Here is a 27,417-nt window from a genome sequence, read left to right as displayed (position 1 = left end):
CTTTCCGCTTCCAGTAATTAAAAGGGAATACAAACAGTTAAACTGTGGCCGAGAAACTGCAATGAAACTGCAACTTGACTATTGCTATCCGCGAAATTTCTCCAACAGAAAAAAAATCACGAAAGATGTAATAGACAAAAAAAAATGACAGTTTATCTGATTTAAACAGGTTTGTCTAACTCTTATTTGGGCTAATCTACAGTGTCACTGTCCAGCAGTCGCCGATGTTTCACCCCAGTCAAAATTAGAACAGAGTAAAAGAACAAACGTTGAGTAAATGAGATAAGAGCACAGTGAATGGTAATCGATCCATTACCTGCATGGACCGGTATCCCCTTTCCGTCCCTAATCCACTTTACAGACCGTGTTGGTCACTTTCAAATCAATTTCAGAGCCCAAATAGATACACAACATCTTTAAGCTGATTGGCTCGAAAGAGGCGGGTTAAAGCATCCCCTATTCAAACCTGATTGGACATCCTTCAGAAAAAATGTTGAAAGTAACTTATTGATGGAGGCGTTCCTTTTGGTCTCCACACCGCCCCCCCCCCACCCCCCCTACCCCCCTCCAGTTAATTACCTGTTTTGATGCAGGTTGTCCCGCTCTGTTCCTCACCAAGTATCTTCCTGTCTGCAACGTCCCGATTGCTTCGCCGCGCTCCCTTTGACCTTTTTTAAAATACATTATTTGAACAAGGAAGGGAGGCGAGGATTAAAAAAAAAGGAGCGCGTGATGTTGAGCATGGGAGATCAGAAGCAGCCGAAGATGGTTCCCAAGTCCACCTCTTTTAGTATCAAGAGCCTGCTGCTCCCCGAAGCTGTCCAACAAAGTGAGAATCAGAACAGAACCGGGCTTCAAAGCAACAAAAACGGTGACCCTGAGAACGGGACTATCAAGTCTGACTTTAAATATCAGGACAACCCGGAGACACAGGTCTCTGCAGAGGAGGACGATCCCAAAAAGGACGATAAGAAACACGGCAAATACGACAAGCCGCCTTTTAGTTATAACGCCCTGATCATGATGGCTATCCGGCAGAGCCCCGAGAAGAGGCTGACTCTCAATGGGATCTATGAGTTCATCATGAAGAATTTCCCTTACTACAGGGAGAATAAGCAGGGCTGGCAGAACTCGATTAGACATAACCTCAGCCTCAATAAGTGTTTCGTTAAAGTGCCCCGGCACTACGACGACCCCGGGAAAGGGAATTATTGGATGTTGGACCCGTCGAGCGACGACGTGTTTATCGGCGGGACGACGGGGAAATTGCGGCGCAGATCGGCCACGTCAAGGGGAAAACTAGCCTTCAAACGAGGGCTTCGTCTTTCGCCGTCAGGACTGGGGTTAATGGACCGGGGCAACCCCTTATATTGGCCCCTCTCTCCGTTTCTGTCCTTGCACCATCCTCATAACAGTCTCAACTACAGCAGCGCTGCCTCGAGTTTTTTGAACCAAGCGCCCACATACAGCTCCTTGCTTTCCGGCTGTGGATCTGGGGTTGATCAGATGGCCAGCGGGGACCTCTCTCACCCGTTGTTAAGGGGATCCGTACAGTGCGGTTTGACCAACGGATACACGGTAAACCCTTGCTCTGTCAGCCTGCTGTCAGGACAGGCTGGCTACTTTTTCCCGTCTCTACATCACTCGCAGTCAGTGCAGCACCAGAACGGAACGGGGATGGGGAACCCAGGGGCCCCTTCCAGCTCTCCTCCGGCAGCCTCATCTCTCATCACCGAGACCCTCCGACCTTCTCTGTCCACTTTCCCGTCCGGACTCGCCGCTGGATTTACTAGCTACCTGTCACAGCAGAACGGAGGGGCTTCTAGCAATTCGTTTTTGCACTGATCTAGACCCAGGAAGTGACAGTAGGTAGCAAACAATGCTATGCAAAACTACAGCTGCACCTTAACTTCAGGAAATCTGTGCTGATATATCTGCTAGATTATATCTGGTTGTAATCGAAAATTGACTCGTATATGCTGTGGGAAAAAAATCATTTAAAAAGTCTCAAGGCTGTAGTTTCATCCTGTGATAATAATATATTGTCGAAGGTACCTTGCACACTTGCTACTGCAACAGCGAAAAATACTCCTGCCTTCTTTTTATAGTTTAATTGGAAAGGGAGAAGAAAAAACAATGCAACCGGTTTGCTTTGCAATTTTAACGCGGCACAAAGGGAAAATGTTACCTTTAGTCTGAAACCCGGACTTCTCTTTAACCGAAGGTAACACTATTGCATAATCCAAAATACTATCGAAACGTCTGGAGTAAGTTTGTTTTTTTTTTGCTTTTGTGTGTTCAACACTATTTATTATTTATAAAAAATGTACATAAATGTATTTATAATTTAATAAGTTAAACAGTAATGTTTCCTCAGCATTGTAGGTTATTTAATTCTCTTGTGCTAATTACCTTGGAAGTAGTAGTAAATGTGGTGACTTTATTATTTGTGTCCCTCTCTGAAATGGTTGCACCATTCGTTTTATTACTCTCTATAAAAGCGCCTTAATAAACACAGACAAGCAGGGTTTCTATAAAACTTGGACCGCTGTGAAATATTTATTTCTTCTTCGAATTATCATAGCCTTAAATTGCCGAAACCTTGTTTGCATTGCTCAGGATTTCCCCCCCAAGTTATTTCAACAGAAACAGATAAATATTACTACAAATCTCACTTGTACTTCATTTTTGGTGTGCGTGTGTATGTTTGTGTGTGTATGTGGGCGCGTTGCAATATCTTTAACACATTTAAACGGCGCTTTCGGATTTGAAAAAATAAACAGGAAAACAATATGTTTTTGCGGAGCTCTGGCGCCTGGTGAGGATTCCCTCGAATAAGCCCGGCTTGATATTTTCAAAGGGCAGTAATCTATTTCCGGAACTGGAGTATTTGTGGGTTTTTTTGCGATGGAAAGGTGTTTGATCGGAGATAAGATGCTTTATGAAAGCGATGCCTGTGGTGATCTTGTTGGAAGCGTGGAACTCCATAGAATTAAAATTAGTGCCAAGACCGGGATGGCGGAATCCCTCGGTCTGAGTGTCTGTAATACTGTACATATTTGCTCAGAGAATCACGTGTCAACATCCCGACATTAGACGGAAGATGCATTTCGGTTGTAATGTGGTCCAATGTTCATACCGAATGCGATTTGCCTTGCCGCTTTTTCTTCATTTTCGTAATTACCAATTTAGTCAAACTGAAATCCGAGATCCAGCGATATAAATGAATGGAAGCTGTTTGATTAATTTGAAACTCTGATCCAGCTCTCAACAGCCAGTAATACAAACGCAAATCGAGCTGGGAAATATATTAGACTGCGCTGGAAGTCATCTAATAATCTCAGACACTGACTTCCACTCAGTCCCGCCGCTCATTTATATGTTTTACATTTTTGCTGAAGGTTTAATTGAGACTTCTCGCCGGGTTGCCAGTAAGGGTCTACACGGATCTCTCTGTGTACTATCTTTGAGCGGTGCATTGTGCCCAGAGCTGGGCGTCCCCCTCCCTCCCCCGTGAACTGAGGATGGTAAACATGGGGTTTGATGCAAAACGGTGATGACAGGACAAATCTGAAGGCGAGCAGAGGGAAACCAGCCAAGTCTCTCTTTATAGCTCCTGGTTATCCTGGTGATATTTGTGGCATACCGTTGCAAAATGCACAGGCAAAGAAACTGTAATTATAATGTTGATCCAAACAATGTTCCCAAAACTGTATGTGTGAGAGAGAGACAGACAGGCAGAGAAAAGTGTAACTCCGCGTTGTTGTCCCGCCAGAACAGAGGTCACATAGAAAGTATATATTTTCTAATTTATCCATATATTTAAACCCGACTGAAAGAGTGCGGTTCAATTCTGTCCTCTGCCGAGACCTGCTTCGAAAATAACCGGATCAGTGTCAAACCAGCTCTGATATCGTTTTCTTTCAATGCTGTTTCCAAGGTGTCCCTTGGCTCGTTCGGACGAAAGTAGTAAATACTTCCCCGGTCTGCCCTGGCCCTATGTGACATTATCATTGTGTTCAGTGCAGTGCACATGTCTGACTCCCGGGCGCTCCCAGAGCTATTTTAAGGGACGCTCTTCCTTTGTTTGAACCATACAATTTGATTCGCAAACTAATTTTACACAGCTTTGTTTTTTTTTGTTTTGCTTTAGGATTAACAATTAGGCCAATATTTAATTGTTCATTAAACAGCTGAGGACATAATATTAATAAAATATAAGGATATAATGTAAGAGAATATTGATTAGAACGAGGCCTTATATCGACTTGCAGCTATACTGCAGCTCGAAAACACTATTAAAATAGACATGGACAAGTGAATAAAACCAAATCACTGATAAAAATTACATGAAAATCGCCAGTGTAAATACATCCGCTGCGTGTGTGTCTGCTTGGTAACGAAGCCTTGCTCCAGGCCTTTCGATGCTGCAGTCTACCTCACAATGGCTGTTATATAAAGCGGACCACACATAGCAACATTATAAGGAGTACTTGTTATTTTTTTTAATCCCGAAAAGCGGTCGTATTACATTCATTGCAACCGAATTGCTCTCTCTTTTTTCCCTTCCCCTCTGTTGTTGCTGGAGGAAGTTGACTCTGATTAGCTCCTTCGCTATAATATTCGTTCTGTCTTAAACTCACGCTATGGATCCGATTCATGACTTTGTACGTTTAGTGAATGGAATTCAATAAAAGTTTTACTCTATATTATTAAAAATATATAAGAAGAAAACGACCTGGCATTCTGTGTTCACTTTGATTTTGTACTCTGTTCTGTCTGTATTGTGCACAAGTAAATTTGAAACACCTTTAATTGGATAGTTTGTAACGATTATAGGTTTATAAAAATAAATAATACATTTACCTAAAACGTCTTCCTCAACTTTTGGGTAACTTAATAGTTAAAACGCAATAGAGGAAATGAATGGGCCGAGAATGAAAACTCAAGTGTCGACTGTTGCCACGTTTTGCGATGTTGCTAAAGTTCAGGGGAGATGCAAACATGTTACCACAGAGTAGACCTTTCAAAACTTGTACAATTGTACAGATCGACATTTTCTGATGTGTAAATCGTAGAATGAAAGAAACATCAGCGCGGTGGGAGCTCATTCGAGCCCTTGTGCTTGTGTCAATGTTAATTCCCCATCGGAATGGCCTACTCCAGTGTTCTCTCTGTTTAATGTCTTATTCTTCAAGCGTTTGTCCAATTTCATATGAGATTGACTCGGTTTCAATAGCCACTTCAACATTCTATTGAAATAAAAAGATGTTCCTAATCTCCCCGAATGTGCTTTTGGTACCAGTCCTGGAATGCCTTTTCATACCCATTCACAATTTAGTCTTAAATAGTTTGAGCGGAAAAGGGGAAATGTGTACTTTTTGTCGGTAAATAAACTGAACAAATTTTCTGGTATAGCTTGGATTTTTTTCAGCGCAAATAATGTAATAGTTTTCAAAAGACTAGCAGGCCCAGAATAAATTACTTTTCAGTACAGAGAGATGCCCCAGTTTCTGTCTCTCCCCATTTTGATTAGGATTGCTTAAGACATAGCTTTGGAGCTCTGAGGCTATAGCATCGATCCAAAGTCTCCAGGAGAAGCTGAACGGATCTATGAACTGTCTGTATTACATTTCTTCCTTTCAATCCATACTTTTAAAGTTCATTGTGTTTTTAATGGCGGAGAGCGATTTTAATTTTGTAATTGTAGATTGTAGGTTAACAAATAACAATGGGTTCTGTTAACTATTCCTCAGCCTGTAGATTTTATTAAACACGGTGTGGATAAAAATGCACATTTTACCCTCTGATGTACCTTTTACGTGCACAGGGTAGCCATGCTTTCATCACTATAGATATATGGGAAAACAGTAAAACAAGCCCCTGATTCTACACAGCTGGATAGGAACACAAACAAACCTTCCATCATCGTATTATCTCCACTCCACCACATCCCCACACCCGCTCCTTTTCTGTCTCTGTGTTATCTGAAGCCACAGCCAGTCATCACAGTGCTTTTTTGAAAGTCTGTATTTTTGTCACAAGTGTTGATATAGCATCTTACACCACAGAAGGAGGCGGTTCGGCCGATCGTGTCTGAGCCAGCTCTTTGAAAGACAAATAGCCCCACTTCCTGCTCTTTTCCCATAGCCCTGCAATTTTCTCCCCTTTAAATTGTTTATTCAGTTCCGTTTTGAAAGTTATTATTGAATCTGCCCCACCGCTCTTCAGGCAGTGCATTGCATTCCTGCCCATAACTGGCAGTGTAAACATAAAAAAATCTCATCTCCCCGCTAGTTCTTTTGCAAATTACCTTAAATGTGACCTACTTGTTTCTGAAGTGAATGACAGAATCTTGCAGAGATGCTGACCACATTAAATGATGTAACCAGCATTATGTTCTTCTTTTCTCTGCCCGAAGGCAGGTCCGACCTAGAGCACCCAAACCTCCACTGGGGGCGGGGAGAGGGGGGCAAGGAGGCAGGTCCCAAATCCACCCCAGCCAGAACAAGGATCAAACTCCACACTGTTGGCATCAATCTGATCCACATCAGTCATCTGAGCCAACCAGTGACCCCCGCCCCGACAAGAAATTGAAGTTGCTGCAGCATACACTTTTAGATAGACGTTGCAGTCTGGAGTCATGCACGGCGATGGTAGAGGCTCCAATTTCTTTCCTTCACATGATCAGGAGTCACTGACATTCTTACCCCCTGTCATTGGCATAGATTAGAAGGATTTGTAGATTGATACTCAGCCCGTTTCGCCACGCCTTCCTTGGCCTTCAAATCCTGGAGGACTTGAACCTAGAGCTTCTGGTTCAGAGGCAGGGACGCTACCCACTGCACCACAAAGACCTCCTTTCTTGATATGTTAGCTTTTACAGTTAAAACATTTTTTTAAAATCTGGATTTTGGTTGCTTTCCGGTTCGATTAAAGCAGCTAAATAATAGACATTTGGAGCGAATTAAAAGAAATACCGAACATTACACTACTGATCGAACAGACGCAGACTGGATGATTTTTAAAATATAATTTGAAATGCTACGGCTCTTCATTTTCTAAATCCCACTTGTCTAATAATAGTGCAGTTAGAATCTCTCACACAACAAACAGCATTGTGTGTTCCAGTTTTTACCCGGACTAACCCTACTTCGAACCTCCAATTGTGTTTTATAACTTGTCTGACTTTGAATGAATAGTGCATTACTAGCTGAGAATACGGCATCTCCACGTTTAACGAATGATGAGCCACTTGCCAAAATTATTTTATTATAATAAGCGCGCTGAATGAGAATGGTTTAAAATATTTGAACTCAGACCATTGATAGTTTAACTACGGGATTAAACGATTTGAAACTTCCCATAGTACATTCCTGGTAAATGCTGCAGTGTTTACTAATGATGCAAATATGGCATCAGGTCAGGAGGAGTTGGAAGTTTTAATTAATTATTAACCAAGATTCGGCCGCGTGAATGCATCATAACGTGAAGAAATTTTTCTCGATGGTTGTAAAACTCGAGTGCGCGCGTGTATATCCCTATCGGGATGTATCTCTGTATCTTCGTGTATTTCTATTGAAATGTGTGTATGTGAAGGAGTATGTGTCTGTATCTACGCGTGTGCTCTCCCTGCAGATGTTCAGAATCTTTCTGTATGGTTTGTTTTTCCCTCGCCTATTAAGGAGGTGAACTTATTTTGTGTGTGAGATGGAGGCCTAAATCTCCATACACTGAACAACGACACTGGAGTGAGGAGAGAGAGGATCATGTTTTTTAAAAGCAACGCAACTATACTAAGCAAAAAACTATTTGACTCGCTTTTCGAATGTCTGCATGCCCCCACCCCCCGCGCCTTTTCCCCAACCCATTCCCTTCAGGATTTGGGTCACCTTGATTGCTTCCTTCTGTATATGGAGAAGGTCGCGTCTTGTTATCAATTGTCGCTGTTGCTCTGGATTCCAGATCACTGGGCTTGAAATGAAGAGGGCAGGAATTCGCTGCATTATCCCGTTACATCCTTAGCTGCTGCTTGAAACATACTCAATAAAGAATTTAGGTGAAATTTCTTTACGCATAGAATAGTTGTACTGTGGGAACTCGCTATCACAAGGAATAGTTGAGGCGAATAACATAGATGCATTTAAAGGGAAGCTGGATAAATACATGGGGGTAGAACGAGTAAAAGGATATGCTGAAGAGGTTAGATGAAGAGGGATGGGAGGGAGCTTGTATGAAGTATAAACACTGGTATGGATTAGTTGTGAAGAAAGGCCTGTTTCTGAACTGTAAATTCTAAATCTCTGTGTGTGTACAGTATGTTTGCATTTGGTTCTGTGTCTAAATGTTTTTGTTTGTGTGTGTGCATACATCTGTGTATGGCTCTCCAATAGTGCATGTGTTTATGCCTGTATCGGTGTCTGTGTGTGTCTCTGTAAATGTATATATCTGTGTATCTAGGATTCCATCTACGTCTGTACAGCTCTGTCAATTATGAGTCAAAATTGGGTTGACATGAAATTCTGGTTATGTTGAAGTTGTCAACCATTCCCAATGGCAGAATAGCAAATCCCACAGAATTATGCCTATGTTAAAAAGAAATTCTGCACTGGTAACTCCAGATTAACCAAGTTTGTTTAAGCTTGTCATATGACCACGCCAATAACCCTGAAGAGCCTGAGGAATGCCCACCCGCTCGCCCTCCTGTTTCCCTAGCCAATGCCACAAAGGCCATAGAGGTGCTCTGGGATTTTGCGCTGCACTTCAAAAATACTGATGACATGTTTGACTGCATTGATGAAATGGTGGACTGTATTCACACATCTGAAGACAGCATCGCTAAAGCAGAACAAGACTACAAGAGCTTTTCTGGAGCTAACTCCTGACATTTTTCAATGCAAATCTCCAGCCTTTTGTAAGGTCAGGCCATTGTAAGGTGTGAACAAATTGAACAAAAACGTTTTCACACATTTAATGTTTTACTGTGTTTTCATTTGGCTTTTGAATCTGTTTTTGACATAAACTGCATTTGTAGGCATTTCAGGCTACATAGAGATGCATTTGTGTGGGAATGGGGCCTTCTTAGCTATCACGAAGCTCCACTTGACACACATATTTGTGGCCCCTGGGATTTGACTCATCAGGGATTTACTGTATCTGTGTCCATGTATCTAAATGTATCTACCTGCCTGTGTACAACTGTATGTCAGTGTCCTGCGTGTCTGTGTTTATGCATCTGTCTGGAAGGCACCAAAGTTGTAGAAAAATTGTCAAAGCTTGGCGGCGTGTTCTCTCGGGATACCTGTACTGATGAAGATATCAGTACATGCACCCAGAAAGCAAGCTCTGCCTACAGCCAATGATCATGTCTGGAAGCAGCATGGCATTAAGCTCAAGGCTAAAATCAAACTGTACCAGGTCATTGACCTTACCACCCTGCTGTATGGAGTAGAATGCTGGGTCTGCTATAGATGTCACATCAAAGCTGTGGAACTCTTCCACCAAAGACACCTGAGGTCCATCATGAGAATTCAATGGCAGGACAAAATCACAAACACAATGTCCTTTATCATGCTGGGCTCAACAGCATGGAGCCCACCGTACAGAAAATTAAACTTAGATGGCCAGGCCATGTATTCTGCATGGATTACTACAGAATCCCCAAGCAGATGGGGAACTTTCTCAGGGCAAACAACATCGAGGTGGTCAATACGAAAAATAGGACAACCTTTAAAAAAGCCTCACAAACTTCTGCATTGCAGACCACCTCTCTTCGGAAAACACTGCAGACAACCAGCCTACTTAGAGTCAAGCACTGAAATATGGTTCATAATGTTTCAAGTATCTACACCAAACTCACAAAACCCAGTATGCCCAGAGGAAGGCCAGAGTTGGCACAGCTGAGGAAGTGCCCTCAAGCACCAGTAATGACTACATGAACTGCCAGTTCTGTAGACAGATCTCACATTGGACTCTTCAGTCATGAAAGGATCCACAGAAGATGATGAAGACGCTTACAGTATGGACATACTCGAATAATGAGGATTGTACCACCAAATCTCTGCATCGTTGTGCATTTATATGCTGGTTTCTGTGCGTGTGTCCATGTCTCTGTGATTGTATATTTGTATATATGTCTGTCTATATCCGTATGTGTATGTCTGAGTGTTTGTATCTAACTGTATTAGAAATGTTCGACTAGACATTATACTTTTTAAAGATTCAACTAGTCTGTTTCTCATTTCCCACTTTGCAAATTGTATATACTTCAAGATAAGAAATCAATCAGTGGATTCAAGGCTGCAGGGAAACGAAAAACAAATGAAAATTTGCCAGGATTGCTGACTTTAAATATTTACTCCCTGAAGGGCAAAAAACGTTTTCGAGCGTTCAATTTCTGCACGGATGTCATATAAGTCGCAGAAACATATTGGACGAGCCTTGTTCTTGAAACATGGCTTAATAATTCCCTCGCATTTGTGATTGCGGTGCTTAAACAATCGTCCATGGTGCCCCGGAGAGTGGACTGTGTAACAATTTCGCTCCTCCGCCTCTATACCATTACTAGTAATTCTAATAATCAATCTTCCTGTTTGTGTGACGACCCGGAATTTGTAATCCAAACGGGAGGATAAAAGCGTTGTGAAAATAACACGACTTGTTTTATCCTAGATCAGGATGTTTGTCCTGCAAATTCATTTCCAAAGCAGCAGGAAACGTTTAATTTCAGATTTTTTTAGTTTGATTCTTATTTTGTATTATTTTGTCATTTTGTTTGTGTTTCCAATTTCTTTATTATAACTTGAACACTGGAGAGCACTTTAATGGTGCAACGCGAAGAGCATCTGTATGGGAAGTTTGTACATATTGGTCCCCATGAACAGTAATGCGACGTAGGCCTCATTATTGTCTGAACCTGGTGCGTTTTCGTTCAGTCCCATTGATGGGCCTCCAGGGCCCTTCCTTCACTGAAACAAGTGCAAACTAGTGGGAAAATACAGATTGCACTATAAATAAGGGGGAAAAGAACAAGATGATCACTTAATATAACCTGGCCTTATTCCTCTCACTTCCACTAATTACATCTTCATAATGTTATTTCCCTTTTGCCGTATTTTTTAAGCTCTAGTTTAAACCCCTCCTACGCAGACACACACACACCAATCCCATTTATTTTCTGTTTCTACAATGCATTTTTTTGATGAGTTTTTAAAAATTGTAATTGTCCTTTTTATATGTGGATATATGGCTCCCTGTATAAATAAGGTAAGATTAAATTATGAACAGAGGTTGCATAAACGTGCCTTGTATTTCCTCGAGTATAGGAGATTGTGGATCGATCAGATTGAGATGTTTAGAAAGTTAAAAGGGTCGGAGAAGATAGATACCGAGAAATTGGCCGAGCAGACCCGTGGGGCTGAAATGACCTACTCCTGTTCCCAGTGTTCGAACCTAAGCAGAGGATTTAAACTGGGAAGAAATGTAATCAAATAAGAACAGACAGAGCAGAAAGAGGTCAGGACTGCATCAGAAAGAATGAAGTTGGTGGGGCGGTGGGAGGGGGTGGGGTAGACATTTCTCAGTACTTGAAGAAACGTGTGCAGAACCATAGGCTGGGTGATCCAGTGGTCACTTTGAACCCACAGACTGAGTGATCCAGTGGTTACTTTGAACCCACAGACTGAGTGATCCAGTGGCTACTTTAAATGCACAGACTGTGATCCAGGGGTTACTTTAAACCCACAGACTGAGTGATCGAGTGGTTACTTTATACCCACAGACTGAGTGATCCAGTGGTTAATTTAAATGCACAGACTGTGATCCAGGGGTTACTTTAAACCCACAGACTGAGTGATCGAGTGGTTACTTTAAGCTCACAGACTGGGTGATCCAGTGGTCACTTTAAACATAGACTGAGTGATCCAGTGGTTACATTAAACCCACAGACTGGGTGATCCAGTGGTTACTTTGAACCCACAGACTGAGTGATCCAGGGGTTACTTTGAACCCACAGACTGTGTGATCCAGTGGTCACTTTAAACATAGACTGAGTGATCCAGTGGTTACATTAAACCCACAGACTGGGTGATCCAGTGGTTACTTTGAACCCACAGACTGAGTGATCCAGGGGTTACTTTAAACCCACAGACTGGGTACAGAACCCCAAGCTGCTGCAGGTCGTCAGACTGGTTGTAATGGAGGCTTTTTTCCGGGGTGCAGGGATGAGTTGGACCGCATCCCGATGAAATACAATCTCTGGAATGGCGAAAATGAAGTTTGATCTGATCGATGGGCAGACCCCGGGGCGAGGGTGGTCAGCCTCAGCTGCGGCCCACAAGAGCTCCAAGCCAGTGCTCTCCGAGTGTGGGAGGGTAAGGGGGCTCCCATTACTTCAGAGCTCCAGCGCCGTGGAATAGCTTACAGCTGTTTATTCTTCTACCAAAGTTTCCCACATGGGTGAGAACCTACTGGACAAGCTGAGTCATTGCGACCCTCATGAGCAAAGGCCTTCAGGACGGGGAGAACATAAACAACTGGAGCTGGAGACATTTGTCGAGAATTTAAAAAGATTCTCTTCACCCCCAAATGGAGCTGCTGGCTGACGATTCAGCCATGGGACAGCCAGCCTGAGGCAGGGTGGACTGCTTAAGGCGGACCCTTGTCCGAGTGCAGCCGGAAAGATTTCTGAGTCTTTCTTAACATGATCAGGAGGAACGTGTTTGAATTGAGCTCCACCTCTCGCCTGAAATCCAATGTTTTTACAGCAAATTGCTATCAAAAGAGAGCCCTGACAAAATCTTGCCTAGAAACGTTGACTGCCGTCGAAACTTATTTCTATCTGCCTGTAACCACGCTGTCTTAATCTGGGGAGTTTTGCCGTTCAGAAATAGCCCTGCTCCTCAGTTGAATTTTGATCATCGTCAAGTCGAAGTACAGTTTTCTTTACTAACTAATGCCCTTTCGGGAGCAAGTCTTTACTTTCAAGGTTAGTACTATTTGGAACCGACACCTGAGCAGTCATTGAGGCTAGAGTTAGCCCTGCGGATAGTAGGTGGGACTGAAACAATAGTGTCAGCACTGCAACTACAAATCCCGCCAGCGCAAGCAGTCAACCTGTGACTGTATTTCAGGGAGAAATATTACAGCTTGTTTTGACTGTTTCAAAGCTGCCCTGCGCCTCTCCTATCATCGGGTTCGACAGTGCCTTGTGGCCAAATGGATGCCTCCCCACCCCCCTCCCCGTAAGGACACGAATAGACACCAAACCTGCAGCCGAACAGGGTCTGATTAAATTGGAATTACTCGCATCTCATGCAAAGCAATGGAGATTCTCCCGTTTGAGCAACTCATAATGAAACAGGATAGGAATATAAAAACGAAACCAAATAACATTTAGAACAATAATAAGGCGCAAAGTCCAAGTGGTAACATTCCCAAGCGGGAGAGGTCAGATTGGGTCGCCTCAAGTGATTCCACAATCCACACACCCTCCCCACCCCAATCCCCGCGGACCTGCACAGATCAGCCATTGTTTCACATCAAGATTGTATTTTTAAAAAGATTAAAATAATGCAAGGTTCAGAATGTAATGCTGTCAGAACACGCGACATACTATTAACACTGATTTACAGCAGGCTTCACTCCCCGAAAAGTCAGCATCCAAATCGGCAACAGAGTGTATATGAATTAAATACTGGAGTTGTTGTATTTTTTTTTAAATGGGAAGGTCGAGGTGAATGACGGCTAAAGTTTACAGTTCAGGACGTTTAACGTTAATGCCATTCTCTGGGGGTCATTCTGTGAAAGTGAGATGTGCTGCAGTTGTGTCTGTCCAGCAGCCCTGAACCCACCATCTGGCAAGGCCATACCAATTCCTGTGCCGTTATAAACCACATGGAACGCTTCAAGAACTTCATCTTACACTAAGCCAAATGGTAAAGAGCGAGCACGCTCACCGTGCGTGTTAAATCTGTCTCCCTCCCCTAATATATAACATACCTTATAACTTCTCCTTTCGAGGTATTCTGGTGGATGTGTAGCTAAATAGCTGATTTAAAACTTTTAGACTTTTCGTGCCTGTTGTTTATCAGAAGACGGGAAATAAAACACCGACAAAGGCAACCCCAATGCATTTCCAATGAGTCTCCTTGAAAGAAACGACTGGATGAAACAAACACAGATAAAGAATGAGGTGATTTTTAAATAGAGGCAAAGGAACAAAAAATGAGTATGGCTGAAGCTTTTTAAAGTATTGGAAACAACATTATTGTGTCCACATGTTATTTGGCATATGCACCGACCCTATTTGTTTGAGAACTAGTCGTCCTGAACACACACAGGCATTTGTTCCACTTTTGTTAGATAACTAGACATGCACTTAAAACCTGCCCTTTTAACTGGCACGAATGTTTGTTTGATTCGGGTAAAAAGCAATGCAACATCTTAACGAGTCTCAAAGTAGGACACCAGGCGCCTAGTGTTTCTCTTTATTGTTTGTTTAGATATTTGGGTAGATTTACTGTATGTTTGTTTAATCTGTGTAGTTATTATTTGCATGATTTATAACATAGTCCATGTTCTCTCACACCGAAAAGAACAGGAAATATACTACAAGGTTACAGCTGAAAGAAGGTATTACCTGGTGTCATATTCTGTTCCTTCGGCTTTTGGACCAGTTACCTGCCAATTTCTCCTCGAACCATTTCTACCCAACCAGCTGTACTTACTACTTGGCGAAAGAAAGTGTTTATTACTGAATTATACGCCATGTATTAAAGGGAATAACAAATTGAGTTTGAAGCAGAAATTTAATCTTGCATTTCTTGTTAATATTCACAAACCACAAAAGCTTCCCTCCAGGAATTTCTAATATCGTGTAAAGCATTTGATCGAACCGCTGGCTTGTAACTTTGTGTACTGTCACTTCTTATACTTGTCTGCACCTGTTGTATGCTGAAATGTATGTACAAATGCATTCTCTCCATTTACCTCGTCACCTTTAACCAGTGAAAGCTTTCGGATACAAACAGATTGTGCGACTCATTCAGAATATTTCAGATATTTTTATGCGAGTTGCAGGTTTTGGATTTTTCCGAGCCACGGAGCAGCTTTTCAGTTTGATCTCAATTACTAACTCTTTGGAAGTCTAATTTTCATCACAATTTAGGGAATTGTCCTTTGCACACAGTAGGTATTTTGAATGATATCATTTTATATATTTTACTCACCCACTTATGTAAAGAATCACACACATCCTGCTTGAGAGGTATTTCTGTATCCATGCAAATACCATATTTAATAATTCCTGCTAAGTGCTTCACCGTATTTAGATCTAGATAACCACATAGATACTGCATTACATTTTTATTTTCAACATAGAATTATATTCACTCGGTTTCCATTTATTCGATTTTGTAAGCCGAGAAAGTATTTATATTCAAGTATAAAATACTCTGGATTGTAATACAAGGAGCAATGTAATGATACTATTGTCAAGTTTACCTGGTGGATTGATTGGTCTATCTATCGTGGACAATGTTTTTTTTGTGTATGATATACATGAATACGAAGTGCGTGCCCAAGTTTTTATGTTGCTTTGAATTCCATGGAGTTGGGTGGGCTGAAGTTAAGATTTGTCAACCGACTATTTTTATTTACAGTTTGAAGCGATTTTGATCCGAACATATTTCTCAAGGAATTACAAAGAGTACATACAATGAGAAGTAATGGAACATAAACGCCCGACAAGCAAGCTAACTCAGAAATTACGAATTAACGATTGAGTTATAGCCAACGGTGAGTCAGGTCTAGATAAAGCCAATGGCTGCTCATTGCGCATTCTATTAATATCAGCTATTTGTTAAGTAATTACGTCTTTATAAGTTAGATGGAATTTTACTTACACTTGGAACTGAATATATGTGAGTTATAAAATAGTTATTGTATTTCTGTACGTAACACTTTATCACATCTCACTAATGCCCAAAGAAGCCCATGTGTAATGTTCTACTCTGAAGTGCAGTGGCAATTGATGTGTAGGCAAACTGATAAGAATGTTAAAAATGGGGAAATAAAAAGCGGCTATGCCTAATTCGGGCTACACTGCAAAAATTTCAGTTCCAGATCTGACAAGAGATATTGATAAATGTACAAAATCTTACATCTTTGAAATTACACCTGGCCGTTCATGTTTCCAATTTATGTATCTGTAAAATTCATGAGAGTGGTTTACTCTGTTAAGTAGCTTTACGAAAACACCTTTCTGTTTGGAACCTGTTGGGCTCAGCGGAGCTAAAGGACTACTTTCAGCCAGTAAAAATGAGATAATTGTTTGGAATATCACAGGATCTTCAAGAGCAGTAGAAAAAAAAATGTTGGAATAGTTTCCTGATTTATTACATTTCCGACCAGCCATTAGAAATCAAAAAGCAAAATACCACCCATGCTGGAAATCGGAAATAAAAATGCTGGAAAGACCCAGCAAGTCAGGCAGCATCTTTAAAGAGAGGAAGGTAGGGTTAATATTTCAGGTCGATGACTTTTCGTCAGGAATCAATCGTTCAATGTTTATACTTAAAAAAACCCAGCAATCCTCTCCTAAAAATCTCTTCACTTTAATAGACCAGTGACTATTTACATCGATTATTTTTAAGCGGTTTCTGAATTTAGCGGCTTCACATGAAATGTAAATAACTCGGAGTTTAAAACTCAGCAAAACACACAAGAGAACAGCCTGATAAGAATTGAGAGAAAAGGTTAATTGCTGCAGCTTCGCCAGATCTAGGACTGATCAGCTCGGGAAAGCACTGAAGTCTCTCGGAAGGTAATTACTGTGATAGAATGAACGGTCCCTTTTACTATATTTTTTAATGAAAACCATCCAGATAAACCGCATTGCCTTGCAAACTTATAGGTTTATAGATTTTTAAAAAAAAAAACAACAGCTCTTATCTTGTCTCCCGGTCGACTGATGCCTGGTTTTATTTCAGCTCAAAGCAGGAACTTTTCATAGAAGCTGACGAAGTTCATTTCAATAAATCTTCATCGGCGAGAAACATCAATGTTATTAACGTTTAGCCGCTTAGAAATCTGTAAGATGCGCCTTCCAAAAATAAACCCATTGTGAATCCTAAACCGACAACCCATTGATTTAATCTGTACATTACAACCTAATAAATTCCTGTATTATTGGAGATGCTGCTATGCCGGGCTCTATTTATTGAGTAATTTGGCTAATATGTTATTAGAAACAGATACAAATGCATTGATCTCACAATTTGTAGTTATTTACAAGACAACACATTTAACGTTAGCAGATAAAATTGTAGAAAATAATCGTAACCTCTAAACAGTGAAAGGTAGTTAATGAGAGGGGAATCCCACAGTTTTGCAGAAATAGCTGGATGGTTCCTTGCGCCCTTCCAGGCAAACGTTGTTTACTTTCTCTTCTGCATCAATATATATAAAAATAAAAACACGGAATTCTAGTCTATAAAGCTTAACTAATGTACTTTCCTCACACCTTTGCTCAAATTTACCAACAAAAATTCCAATGCCAACATTTATAATGGCAACCATCCATGTAAACTTGTGACTCTTTAATTGCACAATCTGGCCACTGGGCGGTTTTCCTCCAACAATGGCTTAGGTTTTCTGAAAACCTTTCAATTGACAATTTGTGATTGTCAGTTTTTTTCTCAACCGCAGAGATTTCTAGTGCTGATAATAAAGTTTCAAACAAAATAAAAAAACACATTTTACAACAACGCGATTAAATCAATAAACTGTATTTGGGTTATTATAATGCCGTCATTAACACTTAACTGAAGACCTCAGCCTCTCCCAAATGCTTGGCTTTGAGCTTAATATTTTTGCTCAGAAATATGACAATGTGAGCTGAATTGTGCAGTCTACGATGCATCAGTCCAATAACCTGCATTGATGGTATATTTATTTATCATACGTTTCTGGCAATGTTTTCAAATAATTTTGAAAATAAGACAAGTGTCAAATGCTTAACAACAAAAAACTACTGCGGATGCTGGAAATCCAAAACAAAAACTGAATTACCTGGAAAAACTCAGCAGGTCTGGCAGCATCGGTGGAGAAGAAAAGAGTTGACGTTTCGAGTCCTCATGACCTGAACCAGTTCTGCTGAAGGGTCATGAGGACTCGAAACGTCAACTCTTTTCTTCTTGGCCGATGCTGCCAGACCTGCTGAGTTTTTCCAGGTAATTCTGTTTTTCCGATGCTGCCAGACCTGCTGAGTTTTTCCAGGTAATTCTGTTTTTGTGTCAAATGCTTAACTCTGCTTTGCTTTGTATTCAATGTACTTGCAAGAGAGGTGATATGTCTCTGTGTTTGTGTTGCGCAAGCCATTGAAAAAAATGACAGCGCACTGTATCATTTTGTGTTCTTCGACTTTACGAAGTGTATTGATCAGAGAGAGAGAAAGAGAATGGGTCAGATAATATGGGAAAGACGGTGAAAGAGGAGTTTGACTGAGTGTGCGAGCTTATTTTCAAAAATAACCAGCTGAATTTCCTGACCATCTGCTATGTTTAGTCGACGGTTGGAAAAGTTAAATGTTAATTGACCAGGAAAACTGTTAATAGATATTTAAATATCTACATCGAAAACCCAAGTCTGTCTAAAAACATTATTTCCGGTTGCCACGTTTTTGTTACATTTTTATGTCAATTTTCCATTATAAATCCTTACGTCTAAATTTTTTAATGAAAACTGCCTTGCTCTGCTGTAATTACACCCTTCCATCTGTGCTGACAATGCAGCAGCTCAGATTTGCGTCTTCCAGCTGTTCAACCTGTATTGCGTTAAGGTGTTCAGTTTGCTCAGTTGCCCAAATTGCTCTATATGTTGACAAGTCACGGCGAATAACATAAAATAGTTGTATAAAGGTATAGAATACATGACTTTAAAATGGGGATTGAATTATATCTGTGCACCCTGGACCAATTATGTCCCAACTTCCAACTCCCTCGTCTGAAGACACAGTCCATCATAGATTAGCGCCTGCCTTAGGAAATCCTGTGTTGCATTGTATATGCTTAATTAATTATAGAAGAGATTAACTGAGCTGAGGAAAACTTTGGAAACTGTCTCCACAAACATCACCAAGAATAGCCACGTGCATTATTACAATCAATTGTTCACAGACAGAATTTCCATTCCAAATGTTAACATTGTTAAGTGTTGACACAAAAGCAAGACCAAAAATATAACAGTAGGAAATTTGACAGGGAGCACCTGCATAACTAGGTACATAAACATTTGAACGGGTACATTGTAACCATCACAGTGCAGCTAAGAATCCAGTAGCATGCTAGACCTGTTCCTCTCCCACATAGATAACCCGGGACAATAAATTGGAATTATTAACATGTACCGATTGCGTACAAAGGCGTGCCCTCACTTTTGAAGATCGTCTAACACTTCACACACATCCCAATGTCACTGCACATACCGGATATTGTTGATTTAAACAAAACAACAGTGTGTTCCCGTCACAGAATTCACTGCAAACATTAATAGATTTCGAAGGAAAGATAGGAGACTGAGCAGATTGTTGCCCGTTCGGTGCCAACATAAATTAAATGTTTAACTTCAGCTAAGACACTGAGTTACATGCAACATCGTTAATAGAGTTGGAGTAACAGCTTTATTTTTATGTCACACACTTTCAGGATTACATTTTATTCCTGTCTAGTAAGATATCATTTTCTTTAGTCTTGCACTTAATATTTCTTCGGCAAAGTTGGTACCGCATTTTTAAGACTTAAATTTTTTTTTAAAAACGAATTAATTTCACTTTAAAAGGATAATGTGAACGTGGTGGTTTATAGTTAATATGTGAAAGTTGGGAAAGCTGGAACATATAATAGGGCCGCCAACAATGAAAACTTCTTGGTTTGTGTATTTAAATTTGAATTTCTGAACGCCTTTCTCTTTCTGTTGGGTAAATATGTAATGCTTTGTTCACTGTTAGCGACACCCGCTATTATTGTTTGGCATTGGTTGGGCTCCTGTACATTGGTACTCTGCTACAATCACACCCACATGTACCATCCACGTGTGTTGCATTAAACGCCAATGCAGCAAACTCTGAGGAATGCATTCAGTCAGTCATCGGGAGTTATACAAAAGTTCAGACTTTCATCTCCAAAATAAGCCCTGGCTATTTGGAATGTTATATCCATTGCTGCAGTAACGAAGCTTGCCTGGGAGATTCATATCTGGTTTCGCTAAAAACAATCTAAATGAAGGTATAGTGACAGGGATTAACTTATCAATTTATTCCCGCCTCCCAGTTTTCATACCTACAATGGATTTTTTATAGGTTAAACCAGAGTTCATTGGTACTCAAGCCAGTTAGAAGTTTATTGATTTATAAATAAATAGGAGATCCCTCTTCACTAGTAGTTTTAGTAAAATACTGAAAGCTACAAAGTGACGCATACACGTGTCCAAGGCCTGCTTTTTAACATGATAACACTTGGCTTTCTAAAGGGAATTGGATAAACACCTGATGGAGAACAAAATGGAAGAGCGAAAGGGTTAGGGACTGGAATTAACGAGTATTTGCAGAGAGCAGGCACAGACACACGGGCAGAAAGGCCTTCTTCTGCGCTGTTACCATTCCATGATTCCATAATTTTCATGGATTGCAATCAATTAACAGAAGCCACTCAGGTTGGCACCAGTCTGGGGACTGATCTGGTCCTTATGAGAACACTAAGGGTAGTTTCCTTCCATGCATTTCATTTGATTCGTTTATGGTGCTTACAAATGGCTGGTTGCTTAAAAATGAAGCAATGTCAAGGCAAACATCTCGGCAAGTCTTCGGGAAATCATGAGAAGTTTCAAGAGGGTTTCAAAACTTCACCCTGAGTTTACAAGATTATTACTATATTTTCTTTGTGCTATTAAGATGGCGGCAACTGTAAAAGGATGCAGCTAGTTCAATTTAAAGGCAACAAATTTATGAAACTATTTGGCCCACGCCATGAGGTAAACCATCGCATTGCGTGTTTGAGCTGTTATGATGATGAAAGTGATGCACAGAACATCCGCCCCTATTGCTTTCTCCCCCGCCCCCTCCCCGAAAACAGTCAAACTTTTACCAAAACAAAAATACCTGGAAAAACTCAGCAGCATCTGCGGAGAGGGATACAGTTGACGTTTCGAGTCCGTAACTTCTACCAAACTTTGGCAGTTCTGATGAATGGTCACCGTTCTGAAAATTTAATTTTGTTTCTCTCTCCACAGAGGCTGCTGGACCTGCAGAATATTTCCAGCATTTTCTGTTTTTATTTATTATTACATGCTTACCGTGTAGAAAACACCATTTTCCCTCACAATATTTTTACTTTTACTCTGCTGAAGATGCTGATTCACAGTTCCATGGTCACTTGGTATTGTCTCATTGTCCATCACATTCAACAAGTGCCCAGCAATCATATTCTATGGCACATGGCATCCAAGTCCACTTACCGCACTCATCAACCTCATTAAGTCAAGGGTTTCCTGTTTTTCACAACTTCAGCAACCTCTCCCTTGCATTTTATCTCAGTCTGTTACTCTACCCTTTCTGTGGACTTTTCTCTCTGTTCTGTGCCTTGGCTGTTATTCTCTCCCCAGATACCGAGGCGAATTGTAGAGATCCCCTGCAGGAAAATTTGTCGGAACCTCCTACCATTCATGGAGCGGGTTTAATCCATGTAAATACCGACACTTCAAAACTTGATGTTGCATTAAACAATGGAATAAAGCTACCTAATGGTGCAATTTTTGTAACACCGTTTTTCTTACATTTCAGTCAATTAAAAATGTTATACGTTCTTCTGTTTCTGCCTCTATACATTGCCTTAACTTTCTCTTTGTCATTGTTCTCTTTACTATTTATCTACTCGCTTCAACTTTCGTTTTTCTTACCCCATCTATATCTTTCATTCACAAAGCCCTAGATAATGCAAACAAAATGCTTTTCCATTTAATTTGCAGACCACAGCCCGCCATTTGGGAAGCCCTACTCTGTGGGGATTACCCTGACCTACATTATAACTCTTTTCGAGTTAAAACAATTAACTAAATTAACAAAATAAGGGATAAATCAAGCACAGCCCCTAAGTCAGGCCAGCTATAAAATCAAGGAAAAACTTTAAAGGAAACTTACAAACATCAAACCAAAATGTGATTAAAGGGGTCAACAAAACACCCCAGTCCCCGCGGTGACCACCGAGCATGGAAGGCCTCGAGAGTGCCGGCAGACACCGCGTGCTTCCTCTCCACGGACACCCGGCCGCGAACGTAGCCGCGGAAGAGGGACAAACAATCGGGCGGGACTCCCCCCTTGATCGCCCGCTGCCTGGACCTGTTAATGGCCAACTTGGCCAGGCCCAGGAGCAGGTTCACGAGGAGGTCCTCCTCCTTCCCGACCCCCTTCCGCACCGGGTGTCCGTAGATCAGGAGCTTGGGACTGAAGTGCAAACAAAACATTAATAAAAGGTTTTTTAAATAACTAAAAAGGGAGTGCAGCCTACCACACCCTATATATGCGTGGTCCACGGACTCCACAAGACCACAAAAAGGGCAGGTGTCCTGGGAGTCTGTGAACCTACACATCCTTCAATTGTAAGGGACTGCTGCATGCAACACCCTCCAACCCAGGTCCCCAATAGAAAACGGGAGGACACCTCCATAGAGGGCCTCCGCCGCCGGACGGCAACAAGGAACGCCAGGGCGTGTCCGGGCGGCGGACGAGGGCGAGAAAATGGAAGGTGTGCAGCAGCAGTCCATACATAAAACTCCTCCGCGCCGTGCCAAATGGCACGGAGGGCATGTCCCCGAGACGGCTCATATTGCGGGGCACCGGCACCCGAGGGAGGGTTCGGGGCTTGGGGCCAATGTGGAATTCCGTCCGAACAGGGGAACGTTCAGCAGGAAGACCACCGCGCACCTGGGCCACCTCAAGACCTAAAATTACACCGGGTCCGAGCACGACCGTCCTTAGGTCTTGGATGGCATCGGCTGCGATCTGGACACTCACAGACGCGTGATGCGCCAACTCCTGCGGGAGTCCTCCGCCACCCAGCACGTCCCCGATCCTGGTCACCCCGGCAGCCACAACCCTCCTCTCCACCAGCCACTGAAAAGGACGGAGGGGCGGATTCCTGAGCAGCAGCTCTCTGACGATAGCCGCTACTCCTGACGGGGGAGAGCTGCGTCGCAAGGCGACCATGTTCCAGACTTTGATCAGGTCCTGGTAAAAGACGGGCAATGCCTGTAAGGAGCCACCGAGGCCCCTCTGCTCTATAAACAGGAGCTGCACGTCATAATTCAGGCCGTGCACCTGGCGGAAGAAATACATCACCAGGGCACACCATCTCGGAGGAGGCTCGATGTAAAGGTATCGCTGCAGGGTCTGAAGACGGAAAGTCGCCACCTGTGTGCGTAAGCACACCAGCGCCTGACCGCCCCCCCAAGCGGGAGGCTCAGAACCTCAGCAGCGACCCAGTGCAATCTTTTGTCCCAGAAGAAGTTGATTAGCATTCTCTGGATTTTCGTGACAAAACCTACATTATAGGAGGACATAAACATTGAAAGAACAGAAGAATAGTATGAGTCCTTAACAAAGTTGCACAAGTTCTGCTTTTCATTTGCTTGGTATGTGAAAATGTCTGAGCCTTTAATGAAAACTTTTTAGCACAGACACACACATACACCTGGCAACCTGCAACAAGGAGATCATGATGGTGATTCACAAGGCTTGATTTAGCATTACGCTTTGAGGTTAGGACTAGGGGTTAGTTTGTTCGGGTTAAAATTAAGAGTTGGGGTTAGAGTTTAGAATAAAGGGATTAGGGTTAGTGGTTAAGTGTAGAGGTTAGATTTCGGGCCAGAACCCACTGTTGACACTGCTGTTGTCATTAGGCGCTAAAGCAACTTTATGACAAAGTAGTGGGTCAACTTCACTGTTTTCCAACAAATAATATAATTATATAAATAACACAGCAGCAGAGAGAGTGAGAACAGCAGGGCTATAAAAAGTGGTGATCCCTGACCCGAAAGCAGCAGCAGAGCGAAACTGGCGGGAGTGTAAAAAGCGCGACCCAAGGCCTGAGACTGCAACAGCAAGTGCGGGAGCAGAGCGAGACCAGCAGTGGGGAGCCGAGCGAGACCGGCAGGGGGATGCAGAGCGAGACCGGCAGGGGGACGCAGAGCGAGACCGGCAGGGGGACGCAGAGCGAGACCGGCAGGGGGGAGCAGAGCGAGACCGGCAGGGGGACGCAGAGCGAGACCGGCAGGGGGACGCAGAGCGAGACCGGCAGGGGGACGCAGAGCGAGACCGGCAGGGGGATGCAGAGCGAGACCGGCAGGGGGACGCAGAGCGAGACCGGCAGGGGGACGCAGAGCGAGACCGGCAGGGGGATGCAGACGGACTGCGTTCGAGAGAAAAAAAATCAAAAGTAACATCACAGGAAAGGAGGTAAGTGATTGGCGAGTACTTTTCTGTATAAACTAGGGCATTGGTTTAAACTAAAAGCTGGGAAATTAAGCATTTCAATCGGGCTAGATAAAACATTAAGTGAATTAATAATGAGTATTAGCACAGAGCAGGTCTAGAGACAATAATTGAAATTCATAGTTTAAAGGTACTAACTAGATTCTAAAAGAGGAACTAGGTTTGTTTTTGCATCAAGGATAGGCAGCTGAGACCTGTTGCTTGCAATTCCCGTGCCATGTGAAAACTTCAGGATGCGTCATGTGTCTTGAGCACCACGTGAATAGGAAATGTCTCCATCTGCCTTGAGCTCAAGCTCAGGGTTTCCGAGCACGAGGGACTACAGAGCACCATGGAGGCTGAGAGTTTCCAGGATCACACTTTTAAGGAAATGGCCACCCCACAGACAGAGAGAAGTCAGGATAGAAAATGGATAGGCATCTGGAAGAGTAGAAAGAGGCAGAGTGTGTAAGAGTGTTCGGAGCGGGTGCCACTATCAAACAAGTATTCGGCATTGGAGACTGCAGGAAGTGATGACACCTTGAAGGAATGCAACCTAGGCCATAGCATCAATGGGCAAGACATTGCACAAGCATAGAAATGAAGTCATCATAATAGATTCCATAGTTTAGGGATAGACAGGCATTTCTCTGACCATCATTGTGAGTCTCACATTGTGTTGCCTCCCAGTGCCAGGTTAAAAGACATCATGGAGAGGGTGCAGAACATTTAGCCATGGGAAGGGAGTGAACCAGAAGTTGTGGTACATTTTGATACCAACAATTTTGACAGCAATTGGACAGCATTTGCTAGATAATCCTTAGTGTGCTAAGAATTACGCTGACAACCAATTTAAGATTGTCAGTCAGGCTCGCAATGTGGTGTATTTGTGTGCACTGGATGCTACATATATTAATACAGAGGGCCCAGTTCTTTGCAGATAGAAAGAACATGTACACACATTGCGCCTGTTTCAGCTAAACAAAATAAATGACAGCCATTTGCTGGTTCATTCTTCAAGGCAATGTCTTGACCAGAGTCCAGATGCCTGATTTAAATTTCAAACAATGCTTGGCAGTTAACTTCCAATCACCATCAACTGGTGCATTGCCTCCACCAATCAGAGTCCATTTGCCAACCAATCAGCACTTACTTCTCATTCGGTATAAATTTATTATCTCCCTTGTATTTGTATTCTTGCAAAATGTCCTGATGAATGCAAGATGCAAAGCTTCAACAAAAATATCTTTTTTTTAGCAATACCAACAATATAGAGAGGGCAGGCATTGAGGCCCTATGGTCAGACTTTCAGGAGCTATGGAGGAAGTTAAAAAGCGGGACCTCGAAGGTAGTAATATCTGGATTATTCCCAGTGCCACAAGCTAACCTGTGCACCCTGATGGAGGACTACGTAATGCCATTAAAAGCAGGAGGCCACCCATTGCCCATGGCAGTGAAGGTGGCAGTCGCCTTGAACTTGTAAACATTCAGCTCATTTCAAAGCTCAGCCGCAGACATCTGTCAGATTTCACAATTAACAGCCCACAAATGTATTAGTCATAGATGTCTTATATTAGCGAGTATCCCAGCACAAGAAGTCAAAATGGATGTGGTCACTCAAGGCCAGAGGGCTATAGGCTTTGGATTGATGGCTGGCTTTCCCGAAGTTAAGAGCATCATAGATTGGACCCATGTGGCAATCAAAACTCCCACACACAGGCTAGGTGTATTTGTTACTCATTCATGATGTAGCTGGTATGTGACATCCTCAAGGTGATTCTGCAAGTGGTCGTGAGGTTTCCAGGGAGCTGCCATGACACCTTTACCCTCCAGAAGACTCAGGTGCCTCAGGTCTTCACACCTCCACGCAGCCTCTGCGGATGGTTACTGGGTGATATGGGATATCTCCTGAAAACCTGGCTGCTGACACCAGTGTATCACTCCACCACAGAGGCACACGAGAGGTTCAGTAGGTACCGTCTATCTAGCAGTACCACAATAAAGTGAACCATTGGCTTGCTCAAAATGTGGTTCAGGTGCCTTGACCGCTCTGGGGGCACACTTTAATACAGGCAACAAGGGTTTCCCACATAGTGGTGATGTACTGTGTCCTACACAACTTAGCAATTCAAAGAGGACTGGATGGCATCAAAGGATGTTGGTGGCACAACAGCTTCCTCAGAGGAGGAGGCACCCTTCAACTGAGGGCAGTGAGCCTATCATTGCCCCTATGTCAGCTCTTGTCTTGGCACTCACACAACATCCTTGTACACCACCCCCTTCCCAACAAGGTTGCCTCACTGTTAGGATACCCCTACATAACGTCCGCCACCCTGCATTGAGAACCTACAGTCTCATACTTCAACCTAACTATGGTCATTGTGGGATTGGAAATGAGGTCACAATGACACTTCTATGGGAACAACGAGACACTTTTTGAAATAAAATTGATCATTCTACAATAATATTAGAGCTGCACCCAAGTGAATCCATTTGTGCTACTAAGACTTTCTCAGCCTTCTCTTTCCCTTCTGTGTGGTACTGCCTCTGTAGCTGCTGCAGAGCTGGATGCAACTGAGTGTGGGTGAGTGCTCGGATGCATTTGGTTGTAGTGGTGGCCATCAAGGTTACTGTTCATTCAGTGCTTTTCAATATAGTCAGCATCATATGGAGGCCATTGTCATGTGCCTTCACCCACTCATTGGCCTATCACATCTCCATGAGGTTGGCCATACTTACAAAGGAGGCTGTCACATGCTTATATGCCAAAGACATAATGGCCATGATGAACTCTTTCATCTTCATTGCTAAGGACCACACTGCCTCTGGGAATCCTAACAGATGACTACACATTTCCCTTTGTTGTTCATGAGTCATGTGAAGGTGCATCTTCAGAA

General features: G+C 42.5%; 1 protein-coding gene and 1 long non-coding RNA gene across 3 annotated transcripts in view; both read left to right on the top strand.

Annotated features, from left to right (window-relative positions):
- The first annotated feature begins 598 nt into the window (after window positions 1-598).
- LOC144689868 (forkhead box protein G1-like) lies at window positions 599-4,804 on the top strand. Its single transcript, XM_078557324.1, has one exon. The coding sequence runs from the start codon at window positions 733-735 to the stop codon at window positions 1,843-1,845; it is 1,113 nt and encodes a 370-aa protein (XP_078413450.1). The 5' UTR covers window positions 599-732; the 3' UTR covers window positions 1,846-4,804.
- Window positions 4,805-11,159: 6,355 nt separating this feature from the next.
- The window catches only part of LOC144689873 (uncharacterized), an 88,022-nt gene continuing 71,764 nt past the window's right edge, over window positions 11,160-27,417 (top strand). Inside the window, exons 1-2 of one of the 2 annotated variants that reach the window (XR_013578728.1) lie at window positions 11,160-11,265; window positions 15,660-15,795. This is a non-coding gene — a long non-coding RNA (uncharacterized LOC144689873). Of the gene's footprint in view, window positions 11,266-12,513; window positions 12,986-15,659; window positions 15,796-27,417 lie in introns of those variants that run through there. The other variant, XR_013578727.1, reaches the window with a different exon arrangement.

This window comes from Cetorhinus maximus, chromosome 14 (assembly GCF_964194155.1).
Source record: "Cetorhinus maximus chromosome 14, sCetMax3.hap1.1, whole genome shotgun sequence".
NCBI classification, from domain to species: domain Eukaryota; kingdom Metazoa; phylum Chordata; class Chondrichthyes; order Lamniformes; family Cetorhinidae; genus Cetorhinus; species Cetorhinus maximus.
The sequence above is the reverse complement of the archived record's forward strand: the minus strand, read 5'-3'. Positions and strand labels throughout refer to the sequence as shown.

Coding starts and splice junctions, on each gene's coding strand:
- LOC144689868 (XM_078557324.1), top strand. CDS start 733: ATGTTGAGCATGGGAGATCAGAAGCAGCCGAAGATGGTTCCCAAGTCC.